We start from the raw sequence: 16,357 nt of genomic DNA on the forward strand, positions 1-16,357 counted from the left end.
CGTGTTGTAAGGCATGTTTTTATTAAACGTGTTGTAAGGCATGTTTTTATTAAACATGTTGTAAGGCATGTTTTTATTAAACATGTTGTAAGGCATGTTTTTATTCAAACGTGTTGTAAGGCATGTTTTTATTAAACGTGTTGTAAGGCATGTTTTTATTCAAACGTGTTGTAAGACACGTTTTTATTAAACGTGTTGTAAGGCATGTTTTTATTAAACATGTTGTAAGGCATGTTTTTATTCAAACGTGTTGTAAGGCATGTTTTTATTCAAATGTGTTGTAAGGCATGTTTTTATTCAAATGTGTTGTAAGGCATATTTTTATTAAACGTGTTGTAAGGCATGTTTTTATTAAATGTGTTGTAAGGCATGTTTTTATTCAAACGTGTTGTAAGGCATGTTTTTATTCAAACGTGTTGTAAGACACGTTTTTATTAAACGTGTTGTAAGGCATGTTTTTATTAAACATGTTGTAAGGCATGTTTTTATTAAACATGTTGTAAGGCATGTTTTTATTCAAACGTGTTGTAAGGCATGTTTTTATTAAACGTGTTGTAAGGCATGTTTTTATTAAACGTGTTGTAAGGCGTGTTTTTATTAAACGTGTTGTAAGGCATGTTTTTATTAAACGTGTTGTAAGGCATGTTTTTATTAAACGTGTTGTAAGGCATGTTTTTATTAAACGTGTTGTAAGGCATGTTTTTATTAAACGTGTTGTAAGGCATGTCCCATTGTAGACTTACACATTGACTGTCTAGTGTTTGACAGCTCTTCTGGCACTCTGAGCCCTTGGCTCCGGGCCCTGCACTGGAGCAGTTGAAGAAACCCATTGGTTCTTCACAGGCTGTAGGGAACAAAAGTAGGCTTTATACGTTAGTAGGGACTCAACTTCCTAGTTCATGACTCAACTATAGAGTCTTGGTTGTGAAGTGATTTGCTGTATTTGGCAAATAAAGATGTGTTTCCGAATTTCGTCGTACTCACATGAATGTTTTTGTTCTCCAACACAGCTTAATTTCCCATGTCTGCATGAGCTGGGTGGTTAAGAGGGGTACAAGAGGAGGGGGTTAAGCATGGTTTAGCATGCCTCTTGCAGTAAACCAAGACTTGAGAAGAAGACAGTCGATTTCTAAATATTTGAATAGAGCCACGACAAAGAAGACCATCTGATTTTCTGAGATTTTCTTTCACATGCCAAGCAAGTCCTCACCAAGTAGCCCCATAGATCCTGGTGGCCTCTCCAGGGGGTACTACCGTGCCTCCATAGTAGCAGGAGCAGAGTGAGGCAGGGACACAGTCTCCCTGGTCATTCAGGTAGGTTCCCTCTGCACAGCCACAGCCATCCACAGGCACATGGTCTAACTGTTCAATTCAATTAAAAAATGTTATTTTATCCCTGAGGGGAAATTACTTTGGGCATGTCTGCAACTACAACAACAACATACACAACAACAACAAGACAACAACAGCAAAACCACAACAAAGACAACAACAACATACACAACAACAAGACAACAACAACATACACAACAACAACAACAACAACAAGACAACAACACACACAACAACAAGAACATACACAACAACAACAACAACAACAAGACAACAACAATCTTAGACACCAAGACATTAATAAAATGAATAATAATAATAATATTAAATAAATAAAAGTCATAGAAATGAGATGTCCATGTGAATGTACCTGGCAGGTAAAGTCTGGCTGGCTCAGTGAACGACAGGTGCGGTCACAGCTGGTCATGGTGTAGTCATAGACCATTGTGTCGGGGCAGAGAGAGGTGTACTTCCCTGTGGAAACAGTATGGTGATTCAACATTTCATTATATGTTTTGGGGTATTTCTTTTATTTTGTTTTAAAATAAGAGGGTAAACCCTGAACACTGTGGGTAAATAGGAGGGGAAACCCTGAACACTGTGGGTAAATAGGAGGGGAAACCCTGAACACAGTGGGTTAATATAAAGGGGAAACCCTGAACACAGTGGGTTAATATAAGGGGAAACCCTGAACACAGTGGGTTAATATAAGGGGAAACCCTGAACACAGTGGGTTAATATAAAGGGGAAACCCTGAACACAGTGGGTTACTATAAAGGGAAACCCTGAACACAGTGGGTTAATATAAGGGGAAACCCTGAACACAGTGGGTAAATATAAGTAGAAACCCTTCATTCATTCATTAATTCATTTTGGGGGTTCTCTGATGTTTATCTTACCACAGGTGGTGTTTCTCCATCCACTGAGCAGGACACCTGCAGCAGCACATGCACGGACATAGGAGGAGACCGCAGCACACATGCACTCCTCACTCCTCTCACAGTTACAGCTGTCATATAGGCAGATCTATAGGGAGAGAAGAAGAAGAAGAAGAAGAAGAAGAAGAAGAAGAAGAAGAAGAAGAAGAAGAAGAAGAAGAAGAAGAAGAAGAAGAAGAAGAAGAAGAAGAAGAAGAAGAAGAAGAAGAAGAAGAAGAAGAAGAAGAAGAAGAAGAAGAAGGAGAAGAAGAAGAAGGAGAAGGAGAAGGAGAAATAGAAGATAGTTCAGTTATGTGATGTGTTAATGAAGAAAACTACTGTTTTCTGAAATCACACACAAGCACAGGACAATACTATTTGAAAACATCTTGAAAAATCTGATGACATGTTTTGAGATCTACATTAGGTTACATTTAGTAATACATTAAAATGATACATTTTAATATAGAACTTCTTGAATGATAGAGCTTTGGGATAACTCTGTAATTAAAGAGCATTTGACAAATTAAAATCATCATACTTACTTCCTTGTAGTACTTTGGGTTGATCTCAGTGTGGCATTGGGAAAATATTCCTGCAGGATCTGACAGCATCGAGCACCAGTGCTTGGCATATCTCTCTGTAAAACATATGAGATATGAGCAACATTTAACATTTAAGCACAAAGTACAAAGAGTTTTTATCTAGGCTTTACTGTGCATCTCAGTAGACATACGTAAGTGTCATCCCCAAAAAGTGTCCCAAGGCCTTGATAAAGGCTCTCTACGCCGAAACATAAGCAAACAATACAAATGTTTAGTTAGAAAATAAACTCTGATCTATGCACAGAGTGATCCTTTTTCTACCACTGGGGTAGAGTGATCCTTTTTCTACCACTGGGGTAGAGTGGCCTTTTTTTGACCCCAGATGGATGGATTATCTTGGCAAAGGAGAAATGCTCACTGACAGGGATTTAAACAAATTTGTGCACCAAATTTAAGAGAAATACGTTTTTGTGTTTATGGAACATTTCTGGGATCTTTTATTTCAGCTCATGAAACATGGGACCAACACTTGTCATGTTTTGCGTTTATATTTTGTTCAGTGTATATACTTTGGGGTATTTTGGAAATTCTCCCGCGACCCTTTTTTCATATCAGGCGACCCCACAATGGTTCACGACCCCTAGTTTGAGAACCGCTGCATTAGACATACGTTAGTGTTTTTAAAGAGGTCGAAGGAGTACCGTTCTCTACACTCAGACTGCATGGGATCTCAAAGCTCTGTGTCACATCAGGGCAGCTTGCTTTGGTCTTCCACGTGTTGGCGAACGTCACAGCGGTTCCTTCCACCAGTCCATTGATGGTTCTGAAGTCGTCAGCTTGGACGCTGTTAAAGTCTCCGCAAAGACCTGGATAAGAGGTACAAAACAATATAACAGATTCATTAAAGTGGTTAAAACTAACATTGACTAAAGATGCAATGCATCAAGTATTGTTAGTTTATTAATAATTGTTTCAGATGAGGTTTGACTGAAACCCCCCCCAAACAAGTGGTATTTTACAATAACAATAGTTTGACAACCAATCAGCTTTTATAATAACAATGCATGGGATTTATATAGCGCTTTTCAAAGACCCAAAGACGCTTATCTTCCACGAAGACGTTGAATGAACTGAGAGAAACATACCCTGGGTTTGTTCCTTGTGGGAGCTGCTAGCTATGATGTAGACCTGCATTATAGGAGTTAGCTGGACCTCTAGACGCAGCCCATAAGAGGTATGCACAACGATGTAGAACGTAGAGGGCTGAAAGATTGTTACATTCGCTGTGGAAAATATACACAAGTTCTAGTCACAATCTGGTGGACCATTAACTTTTAGCTCCCCCGTTGTGTTGTGGGATGCTATTGGTGTTACATGATGCTAAGAAAAAAGAGACAATTCAATGGGTGACATGTCTGGTGGGTTTCAAACAGAAGTTTATACTGATTCATGACAAAAATAAAATAGACAGATATCACATTTCTGTATCCCTTTTCTCAAGTTGCCATCAAGCAGTAACTCACCCATGAAAAGCGGCAACTGAGAAAACATCTTGTTGACAAAGACCCTTCCACTGGCCTTGATGACGACCGAGAGACTCCCCTGGTGATCAATCAATCAATCAATCAATTTTATTTTATATAGCCCTTCTTACATCAGCTAATATCTCGAAGTGCTGTACAGAAACCCAGCCTAAAACCCCAAACAGCTAGTAATGCAGGTGTAGAAGCAATTCCAAATGTTCCTCACTGAAAAACAATGAAAATAATTGGAATTGGGATTTCAGTTTACTGCCTGAATTGACTGGAATTGAAATAGAATTGGCCCTGAAGTGGTGATAAGAGTTACTGGCAGCAGGAGAAGTCTCAACGTTGAGCTTTTTTTCTCTAAACATATACAACATGGTTTGATGTTGATGTATTTTAATATGACACTATCAGGTGGGTGTGTCACTGCAGAGAGGCTAACTTACCTTGGACTCTGGAATCACCAGGGTCACAGCCTTTAGGCAGGTCTCAGTGTCCGTATTTCCACATTTCACTATGTCACCCAGGACTGTGAAAGCAGTGTTGTTGGTTTGCTGGGGACAATTGGCACAAGGTATGACAGTAAAGTTAAGGAAACTCATTTTTTTTTTAACACACTACTTACTACTTGCATACTTTCAGTTCTAGGGAATTACAGTTCCTTCAGAATGTATTCACACCCCTTGACTTATTCTGCATTTTGTTGTCTTACAACCTGAATATAATAATAATAAGAAGAAGAAGAAGAAGAAGAAGAAAATAAAATAAAATAAAAAAGGGATATTCAATGTCTGCTTTTTAAATTTGTACCCATCTACCAATAGGTGCCCTTCTTTGCGAGGCATTGGAAAACCTCCCTGGTCTTTGTGGTTGAACCTGTGTTTAAATTGACTGCACGACTGAGGGACCTTACAGATAATTGTATGTGTGGGGTACAGAGATGAGGTAGTCATTCAAAAATCATGTTAAACACTATTATTGCACACAGAGTGAGTCCATGCAATATATTATGTGACTTGTTAAGCACATTTTTACTCCTGAACTTAAGGTTTGCCATAATAAAGGGGTTGAATACTTATTGACTCGACATTTCAGCTTTTTCTTTTAATGTTTTTTTTGAAAAACATAATTCCACTTTGACATTATGGGATATTGTGTGTAGGCCAGTGACAAAAAAAACACACTATTTAATCAATTTTTAATTCAGGCTGTTACACAACAAAATGTGGAAAAGGTCAAGGGGTGTGAATGAAGGCAGTGTATATTATGGTGCAACTTGATAGAAAAGTTAGATATTATTTCTGAGATGAATATGGATAGTGATAACAATGGTACGTATATGCACCGCCAATCTATGCCGGATGTGGCCCGCTCATGGGCCAGTACATGTTCGCTAGCGAGTCAGGAGTTAAATCTACTAAACATACAGTATGCATTAGTATGGAGTCATATTAGTGCCAACTGAAATGGAGTCTGAATTGAATAATGTCTATTAAGAAATCAAATTTGTATTCAATATTTCTGTTGGCACTAATATCACTCCATACGTTAGTTTAGATCCCTACCTTGGACATACAGCGGGAGCAGTCTCCATACGTTAGTTTAGATCCCTACCTTGGGACATACAGCGGGAGCAGTCTCCATACGTTAGTTTAGATCCCTACCTTGGACATACAGCGGGAGCAGTCTCCATACGTTAGTTTAGATCCCTACCTTGGACAGGACATATGAGCAGTCTCCATACGTTAGTTTAGATCCCTACCTTGGACAGGACATATGAGCAGTCTCCATACGTTAGTTTAGATCCCTACCTTGGACATACAGCGGGAGCAGTCTCCATACGTTAGTTTAGATCCATACCTTGGACATACAGTGGGAGCAGTCTCCATACGTTAGTTTAGATCCCTACCTTGGACATACAGCGGGAGCAGTCTCCATACGTTAGTTTAGATCCATACCTTGGACATACAGTGGGAGCAGTCTCCATACGTTAGTTTAGATCCCTACCTTGGACATACAGCGGGAGCAGTCTCCATACGTTAGTTTAGATCCCTACCTTGGACATACAGCGGGAGCAGTCTCCATACGTTAGTTTAGATCCCTACCTTGGACAGGACATATGAGCAGTCTCCATACGTTAGTTTAGATCCATACCTTGGACATACAGCGGGAGCAGTCTCCATACGTTAGTTTAGATCCCTACCTTGGACATACAGCGGGAGCAGTCTCCATACGTTAGTTTAGATCCCTACCTTGGACATACAGCGGGAGCAGTCTCCATACGTTAGTTTAGATCCCTACCTTGGACATACAGCGGGAGCAGTCTCCATACGTTAGTTTAGATCCCTACCTTGGACATACAGCGGGAGCAGTCTCCATACGTTAGTTTAGATCCCTACCTTGGACATACAGCGGGAGCAGTCTCCATACGTTAGTTTAGATCCCTACCTTGGACATACAGCGGGAGCAGTCTCCATACGTTAGTTTAGATCCCTACCTTGGACATACAGCGGGAGCAGTCTCCATACGTTAGTTTAGATCCCTACCTTGGACATACAGCGGGAGCAGTCTCCATACGTTAGTTTAGATCCCTACCTTGGACATACAGCGGGAGCAGTCTCCATACGTTAGTTTAGATCCCTACCTTGGACAGGACATATGAGCAGTCTCCATACGTTAGTTTAGATCCCTACCTTGGACAGGACATATGAGCAGTCTCCATACGTTAGTTTAGATCCCTACCTTGGACAGGACATATGAGCAGTCTCCATACGTTAGTTTAGATCCCTACCTTGGACAGGACATATGAGCAGTCTCCATACGTTAGTTTAGATCCCTACCTTGGACAGGACATATGAGCAGTCTCCATGGAAGGTGTAGTCTTTCCCATCATAGGTGGTGATGTGGGAACCTCCCACTATGGAGCAGGTAGCTGGACAATCTAGATCTGTACAACTCCACTGGCCTTGGTTACAGGTACTAATGGAGAGAGACAGTCAGTTTAGCCTACAGCACACACACATAGACACACACGCACACATCCAGCTCAACACACACGCACACATCCAGCTCAACACATCCAGCTCAACACATCCGGCTCAATACACACGCACACATCCAGCTCAACACACACGCACACATCCAGCTCAACACACACGCACACATCCAGCTCAACACACACGCACACATCCAGCTCAACACATCCAGCTCAACACATCCGGCTCAACACATCCGGCTCAACATATCCGGCTCAACACATCCGGCTCGACACATCCGGCTCGACACATCCGGCTCGACACATCCGGCTCGACACATCCGGCTCGACACATCCGGCTCGACACATCCGGCTCGACACATCCGGCTCGACACATCCGGCTCGACACATCCGGCTCGACACATCCGGCTCAACACATCCGGCTCAACACATCCAGCTCAACACATCCGGCTCAACACATCCGGCTCGCACACATCCGACTCGACACATCCGGCTCAACACATCCGGCTCAACACACACAATAATTTAGTGTATATAAATACAGTGCAGCTCTTACCATGTATGGCATGTTCTTGAGAATGATTGTCCAGGCTGGTAAGACTGTCCGTTGTGGAGACAAGAGCACTGGTTCACAGCTACACAGCCAGTCAGATTGAGGTCATCAAACACGGTTCCTATGAGAAAGGCATTCAATACATTTAGTCACCTGGTTCCATAAATTACATTCAATACATTTAGTCACCTGGTTCCATAAATTACATTCAATACATTTAGTCACCTGGTTCCATAAATTACATTCAATACATTTAGTCACCTGGTTCCATAAATTACATTCAATACATTTAGTCACCTGATCCCATAAATTACAATAAGTACATTTAGTCACCTGGTTCCATAAATGACATTAAATACATTTAGTCACCTTGTTCCATGAATGAAATTAAATACATTTATTCACCTGGTTCCATAAATGACATTAAATACATTTAGTCACCTGATAATAATAACTTGACCAATCAGATTCACGGGCACAAAGCACATAATCTAGCAAAGCGCGTGCCGCTCCACTGTCCTCCGATATTTGTTTAGCCAACATGATAACACATCACTCCCGACATACACAAGCAAGAACCCTTGACAGAAATGCTGCAGCAGCCTCCACCTAAACTATAGGGGAAGAAAATGGGACTATTTCTCAGTCTGATCAACTAGACGACTGATAACAACTGCAGCCTCTAGCTGCATAGGCCACAGCCAATGTCCCCTCCTGCCCTCTGGCCAGGGGAAATATGTGGTAATGTTATGTAGCCAATGAGCCCTGTCCCCTCCTGCCCTCTGGCCAGGGGAAATATGTGGTAATGTTATGTAGCCAATTTATAGCCCATTTATTTGTTTCTAGAGAAAATGTGAATGTGATCAAATTCGGTTTAGGCTATATTCAAACTTGGGCTTGCTGGCTAGGCTCCCTTGATCTTTTAAATCCAAAATGATTAACTGAAATTAATCAAACAACACAATACTGAAGACATAAAAAGACTGTGTGAGTTACTTTGTAATTGCAGTTGCCTATACGATGCAAACCTGCATAAAGCAAGCTCCGCCCTGTGACTTCTATTGTCCAATTGCAGTGGTTGATGGGTAACGGAAAGTCGTTTTCAAACATATTTCATATTAAGTACAAGGTTGCTGCAGTTTGACAGGATTTTCATCCTCCCTAGGGCCAGGAGTTTTTCCAGAATTTCTTTAAAACCATGTGCCCTGTTTAGAAAATATCTGCATACCAAAGCAGCAGGTAGCCTATTGGTTAAGAGCATTGGGCCAGTAACTGAAAGGTCAATGGTTTGAATCCCTGACCTGACTAGGTGAAAATCTGTCAGTGTGCCCTTGAGCAAGGCACTTAATTAACCCAAACTGCTCCTGTAAGTTGCTCTGGGGGCAGTTTGTAAAACATGTGGGTCCAAAATCACTGATGCATTGAAATTGGCATTAAACACTTAACCTTTGACTTGAGGACTCGAAACCCCAAATTAGGGAGCTGAGCTGTGGAACTTGGGACTTACCCATTATTACTTGGGACTTGACTCGAGACTCGAAAGTTAAGACTTGAGACTTGCAAAATTGTGACTTGATCCCATCTCTGTTAAAATCAGTGAGTGTGCAGTGCCGGCAGGGCAGAAGCATCCGTCGGTGAGATCACATTTGTATATTTTTTATTGCTACTTTAAAAAAGTTACATTGCTGACGTATGATGTTGTATTCACTCACTAACTGTAAGTCGCTCTGGATAAGAGCGTCTGCTAAATGACTAAAATGTTAAATGTAAATGATGTTGTATTCAGCTACTTTAAAATGGTTACATTGCTGACGTATGATGTTGTATTCTGTATATTAGTGCATGTACCGGCAGGGCAGAAGCATCCGTCGGTGCAGTGTTCCTCACAATGCTGGTTCCTCTCTGGGTTGGAGCAGGTATCAGTGCAGGGACTAGCACACTCCTGGTACTCCATGTTGAAAGGACACGTCTCCACTGCTCAACACAGACAAATAACCCTAATCAGAAATCTGTTTCCAAGTCTTCATTACTTCAGATTTTCACTTTAGTCTTTTATTGACATCAACTAAGTGGAAATTGGGATTTGCTCCTCAGTTTTCCGTCACGTAAATGTAAATACCAGCATCTCGAAGAAGAAGAAGACACTACAGATGACCCAAGGCAAAGCATTATTGGAAGAAGAAGAAGACACTACAGATGACCTAAGGCAAAGCATTATTGCATGACCAAAGTGTTTACTTTGAGTTCCAACAGAACTGTTCCAATACAAAGACAAAACAGATTTCCCTTACAGCAGAACTCCTCGGTCTTCCACTGTTTGGGTTTCCCCCCTGCGTGAGCACACTGGCGGGAGTACTCGGACATGGTGGGGCAAGCGCAGGTGGCACTGCTGCTACTGTTGCCACAGTGACACATGTCTGCTGCACAGGCCTTGATGAAAGAGTCTGTGGCAATCAGCTCCTTACAGCTACTGAAGGCAAGGCTGGTGAGAAGCTGCTCACAAAGTTCGGTCTGAAAAGGACGAAGAAGAAGAAGAAGAAGAAGAAGAAGAAGAAGAAGAAGAAGAAGAAGAAGAAGAAGAAGAAGAAGAAGAAGAAGAAGAAGAAGAAGAAGAAGAAGAAGAAGAAGAAGAAGAAGAAGAAGAAGAAGAAGAAGAAGAAGAAGAAGAAGAAGAAGAAGAAGAAGAAGAAGAAGAAGAAGAAGAAGAAGAAGAAGAAGAAGGAGAAGAAGGAGAAGAAGAAGAAGAATAATTACTAGAGGCAACATAGAGGGATTTTGTACTGATCAAATGTCAGCCATGAGGATGTTGATATTGATATTTCAACTGACATTCCAAGATCTTACAATCATGTTTAAATGTAATGAATACGAAATCTTAAATGTTCAGCTCAGCTCTAGACGTGTAAATACCTGGTCTTCACACTGCTCCTTGGGACCAGGGATTTCTGTACAGGTCTCTGTTGGGCCATTCATCTTCCAAAGATCACCATAGTCGATTATGTTGAGATGAGCATCTGTGGGAAAAGAAACAGAGTTTTATCTATCTCTGTCATCATGTGTTTTGTGTTTTTTGTAACGCTTTCTTAACATGGTAAAATACTTTAGGACCTGTTCCTAAGCCATAGATTGAACCCACACATTCATAAGCAGAACAGGAGCATAATCCGCCCCCCCCTAAGACATTTGGTGATTGTGTTTACCATTCTTAATGAACTCGTCATAAATCTGGACTCCGTTGAAGTCTCCACACAGCCCACACGTCTGATTCTGGAACTTTGAGTTCAGCTCCACCTATAAAACCAATGGAAGATGACTGAGGTTTAACGCATCGCTAATATGTCCATTTCACATACAGCCAGCTGTACATGCACCTACAGCAGTTCATATGAATTGACATTTCACATACAGCCAGCTGTACATGCACCTACAGCAGTTCATATGAATTGACATTTCACACACTTCATCATGAGTTGAGGCTGTTCTAGCCTGGGTACCAGGCTGTTTATGCTAACATTCCACTCCTTGTACCTGTGCTACAAGCATTTCGCTACACCCTCTCTAACTATCATGTTGTTAAAACCTTTTAAACTCTTATCATGTTGTTAAAACCTTTTAAACTCTTATCATGTTGTTAAAACCTTTTAAACTCTTATCATGTTGTTAAAACCTTTTAAACTCTCATCATGTTGTTAAAACCTTTTAAACTCTTATCATGTTAACGCAGTTAACGCCGTCTTCACACCATTCTCTGTTCCCACTCTTATCCCAACAGTTCCACTAACACTGATATGTTCCCACTCTTATCCCAACAGTTCCACTAACACTGATATGTTCCCACTCTTATCCCAACAGTTCCACTAACACTGATATGTTCCCACTCTTATCCCAACAGTTCCACTAACACTGATATGTTCCCACTCTTATCCCAACAGTTCCACTAACACTGATATGTTCCCACTCTTATCCCAACAGTTCCACTAACACTGATATGATCCCACTCTTATCCCAACAGTTCCACTAACACTGATAAGTTCCCACTCTTATCCCAACAGTTCCACTAACACTGATATGTTCCCACTCTTATCCCAACAGTTCCACTAACACTGATGTTGTTCTACATTCACTAGCTAACTATAGACCACGTTCATCAGGACCAGTATATTGCAGCAAAGCATCACATACATTTGACATTTAGCAGAGACTCTCATCCAGAGCGACTTACAATCAGTGCATTGAACCAAAGCAGGTAAAACAACCGCATATCACTGTAGTGTGACAGAAAACACATTGAAATTAGTAAAGCAGACTGAACACATACCCAGAGGGAATCATCTCCATTCCACATGACGACTAACCCCAGCTTGGCTGTGATCTTCACATAGGAAACGGTCCTCTCAATGAAGACGTTGAACTGACCAAATGGTATGGTGACCCTAGGGGAACAAAACAATACAGTGTTCATCAGAGGGAAGGGTTGGTATTCCAACAAGGGTCAACATTGTTCAACTAAACTTCAGAAAAAGAGTTTTACCTCTGAATGCTATACAATTCATGCTTTTAGATCACTGATCACTGATGAACCTCCCTGTTGCCCGTTGAAACTGACATTATGTAGATTATGTTAAAACAGCAAAAATAATTATGATCCAACACTACATCCATGATATTAATAAAAACAATTTTTAATGTATGAATTCTTTGTACAAAAGTAGCAACTGAATGCAATTGAAGCAAAAAATTAAAAAAAACTCTCCATTCGTTTTGTTTCCCTACAGTTGATAAGATTGATCTCTGAATAACATTAATTCCATTGGATGTAGTTAAGTGGTAACAAACCGCCTATAATTTGCTTCCTCTATTACAATTTATTTTACACTAAATTTAAGAGCCAATGGTTTTACACATCTAAGAGCCTTTGTTGACTGAACTGTGAACTCACTGTTTTCCGTTGACACTGACGTTACCATTGGCCAGTTCCACGAAGGTTCCATCCAGCTTCAAAGACACCTTAATAAATAAATAAAAAATAATAATAATACATTTTATTTGACAGATGCCTTTCAGGACATCTCAAGGTCACCTTACATTAAAATCATAGTGCAATTTAAAAAACCAATCAAAGGACTGATCCCAAAGGAATACCTTGGTTATGGTGGGCAGCCCGTCTACCTCTCCCCGCTGCAGCTGAACGTTGAAGGCCTCATAGCCGCTGCTGCTCTTACACAGCGACGTCAGCACGTGGTTACAGGTGTAGGGCAGCTGGAAGAAGTCTCCATCGTAGGTTTTGTAGTGGTAGTTACCCCATGTGCTGCAGACCTGCCCGTTATGAGTGGGACTCACTCCTGCTGCATGGGGGGAAATGTACTGTATAGTTGCACCATTCATGTCTGAATACGAGATGTATAATATAACAGTATAATATAGATATTTGAGTATTAGGTAACATATATGTAAAAAAAAGAATACCTGACAAGATTTGCAGTTTGGAATCATATAGACTCCCAATGGAAGTCATATCTGGAATCATAACTGGAAAAAGACAGGGAACAAGTCTTATTTAGCTTCTAGACCAGCTCCTCTTTAGTTCCTAAACTATGCTACATGAATTATCCTAAGGTGATATTAAATGGCATTTTATCATATCTTGTCTTATCTTTTCTTACCAGTCTCAGAATATGCAGCAGACAGTCCGAAGAGGAGAGCAATCCACGGCTTTACCCATTGGAGTGCCATGATGGTTCTTCTAACGATGTCCTCCTGGTCCACCTGAACAGGTAATCTACCTGCTCCTACTGATAATGTATGGCACCAGGTACCTGCTTTTAAACTACTACACTCAAGGAAGTACCTACACTCAGGGAAGCACCTTGATGATGCTGGGATAGTTGACTCTGTATTTAAGGAGGGGACTGATCAAACTTTAGGCGTTACCATTGTTATGTCTGTCTGTCAGAGATCAGATTAACTTCACTGTAAGTGACATTGGGTAATGTATTAAGCATAATAGTCCTTAGATCACTATCGATATTCCTGAGAAGTTGGTTGCGTCCCAAAAGTGTACCCTATTCCCTATATAATGACTGTACATAACATTAAGAATCCAGGTGAAAGCTATGATCCCTTATTGATGTCACTTGTTAAATCCACATCAGTCAGTGTAGATGAAGGGGAGGAGACAGTTTAAAGAATACATTTCAAGCCTTGAGACTATTGAGACATGGATTGTGTATGTGTGCCATTCAGAGGGTGAATGGGCAAGACAAAAGATTTAAGTGCCTTTGAACGGGGTATGGTAGCTGGTGCCAGGCGCACCGGTTTGTGTCAAGAACTTCAACGCTGCTGGGTTTTTCACGCTCAACAGTTTCCCGTGTGTATCAAGAATGGTCCACCACCCAAAGGACATCCAGCCAACTTGACACAACTGTGAGAAGCATTGGAGTCAACATGGGCCAGCATCCCTGTGGAACGCTTTCAACACCTTGTAGAGTCCATGACCCGACGACTTGAGGGTGTTCTGAGGGCAAAGGGGGGTGGGGAAGGGTGGGGAAGGGTGAGGAAGGGTGGGGAATGGTGGGGAAGGGGGGGGGAGGGGGGGGAGGGGGGGAAAGGGGGGGGGGGGGGGGGAAGGGTGGGGAAGGGTGGGGAAGGGGGGGGAAGGGGGGGGAAGGGTGCAACTCAATATCAGGAATGTTTTGTTCACTCAGTGTATAGTGCACTACTTTGGAACAGAGTCCTGGTATAGGGTATAGGGTATAGGGTATAGGGTATAGGGTATAGGGTATAGGGCATAGGGTATAGGGTATAGGGTATAGGGTATAGGGTATAGGGTATAGGGTATAGGGTATAGGGTATAGCGTATAGGGTATAGGGTATAGGGAATAGGGTATAGGGCATAGGGTATAGGGTATATGGTGTATGGTATAGGGTATAGGGAATAGGGTATAGGGTGCCATTTGGCGTTGATTACAGTAAACCCTTATGTAAACAATGATCAATGGAAAGACAGCTTTTACAGCAAACCAAGTGACGGGGCTGCCGTTTAGTTATTTTTCAAATGAAGGAGTGGGCCTTTGTATGACTAATTGATTATGCACTGTCCATCTGTTCACGCTGATCTTATGGTTTTACCTGCTTTTTAATATATTGTACGACATCACATTTTACGTATGTTCTGCATATGTACAAAGATGTTCAAATAAACCTTTAAAACCTGATGGGATGAACTTCTTTGAACTTCAGTGTTACACAATTCAATGGTGGTTTAGTACTTGTCCTGTTTCATGGCCTGTTCTTGGAAAAGAGGGATGATCGTTAGTGTTAGTCTGCTTCACAGCCAGGCCTCACCACAGGACCACAAAGTTATAGGCTCAATCCCAAATGGCTTCCTACTCCCTACGTAGTGCGCTACTCCCCATAGGGCTCTGGTCATGAGTAGTGCACTAGTTAGGGAATAGGGTGCAATTTGGGACACAAGCATAGATATCCTACAACTGTTCAAACACTGGGTTGTGTCTTCAGATTATTTGTTTTTGGTTGGAGGAAATTTTTTAACATCAACTCCACCACCCAGTCATTGCTAAATGCTCAGAGCTCTACTGAAGCATTAAATCATACAGGATATGACCAAATATTGACTTGGCAACTTATTTACAATTCCTCATCTGCTTTTGGTGACCATATCGTACAGTCACGCAGTAGAAGTTGACGGGTCTAGCTCAGTTCAATTATAATTCACTGAAATATTTCAGAACTATACTTGTACTAACAGGATGTCTGTTGTGTTAGAACAGAGTAGTGATACTTCAGAACAGAACAGAGTAGTGATACTTCAGATAGAACAGAGTAGTGATACTTCAGAACAGAGCAGAGTAGTGATACTTCAGAACAGACCAGAGTAGTGATACTTCAGATAGAACAGAGTAGTGATACTTCAGATAGAACAGAGTAGTGATACTTCAGATAGAACAGAGTAGTGATACTACAGAACAGAGCAGAGTAGTGATACTACAGATAGAACAGAGTAGTGATACTTCAGATAGACCAGAGTAGTGATACTTCAGATAGAACAGAGTAGTGATACTTCAGATAGACCAGAGTAGTGATACTTCAGATAGAACAGAGTAGTGATACTTCAGATAGACCAGAGTAGTGATACTTCAGAACAGAGCAGAGTAGTGATACTTCAGATAGAACAGAGTAGTGATACTTCAGATAGAACAGAGTAGTGATACTTCAGATAGACCAGAGTAGTGATACTTCAGATAGACCAGAGTAGTGATACTTCAGATAGACCAGAGTAGTGATACTTCAGAACAGAGCAGAGTAGTGATACTTCAGAACAGAACAGAGTAGTGATACTTCAGATAGAACAGAGTAGTGATACTTCAGATAGACCAGAGTAGTGATACTTCAGATAGAACAGAGTAGTGATACTTCAGAACAGAACAGAGTAGTGATACTTCAGATAGAACAGAGTAGTGATACTTCAG

The 16,357-nt window shown here is 41.2% G+C and overlaps 1 protein-coding gene across 1 annotated transcript in view; it reads right to left on the bottom strand.

Annotated features, from left to right (window-relative positions):
* Positions 1–13,253, bottom strand: part of LOC311115628 (mucin-5B-like) — a gene marked incomplete at its 5' end in the record, with an annotated part of 38,406 nt that extends 25,153 nt beyond the window's left edge. Inside the window, 14 exons of the mRNA XM_084190786.1 lie at positions 1,703–1,806; positions 2,232–2,358; positions 2,795–2,889; positions 3,496–3,660; positions 3,940–4,057; positions 4,767–4,874; positions 7,161–7,285; positions 9,717–9,842; positions 10,160–10,379; positions 10,779–10,882; positions 11,069–11,159; positions 12,187–12,301; positions 12,808–12,875; positions 13,011–13,253. Coding sequence (XP_084046912.1) covers positions 1,703–1,806; positions 2,232–2,358; positions 2,795–2,889; positions 3,496–3,660; positions 3,940–4,057; positions 4,767–4,874; positions 7,161–7,285; positions 9,717–9,842; positions 10,160–10,379; positions 10,779–10,882; positions 11,069–11,159; positions 12,187–12,301; positions 12,808–12,875; positions 13,011–13,253 — 1,809 coding nt within the window. The remainder of the gene's footprint in view (positions 1–1,702; positions 1,807–2,231; positions 2,359–2,794; positions 2,890–3,495; positions 3,661–3,939; positions 4,058–4,766; positions 4,875–7,160; positions 7,286–9,716; positions 9,843–10,159; positions 10,380–10,778; positions 10,883–11,068; positions 11,160–12,186; positions 12,302–12,807; positions 12,876–13,010) is intronic.
* Positions 13,254–16,357: the final 3,104 nt, after the last annotated feature.

The sequence above is a fragment of the Coregonus lavaretus genome (genome assembly GCF_964263955.1).
Source record: "Coregonus lavaretus genome assembly, contig: HAP1_SCAFFOLD_418, whole genome shotgun sequence".
Classification (NCBI taxonomy): domain Eukaryota; kingdom Metazoa; phylum Chordata; class Actinopteri; order Salmoniformes; family Salmonidae; genus Coregonus; species Coregonus lavaretus.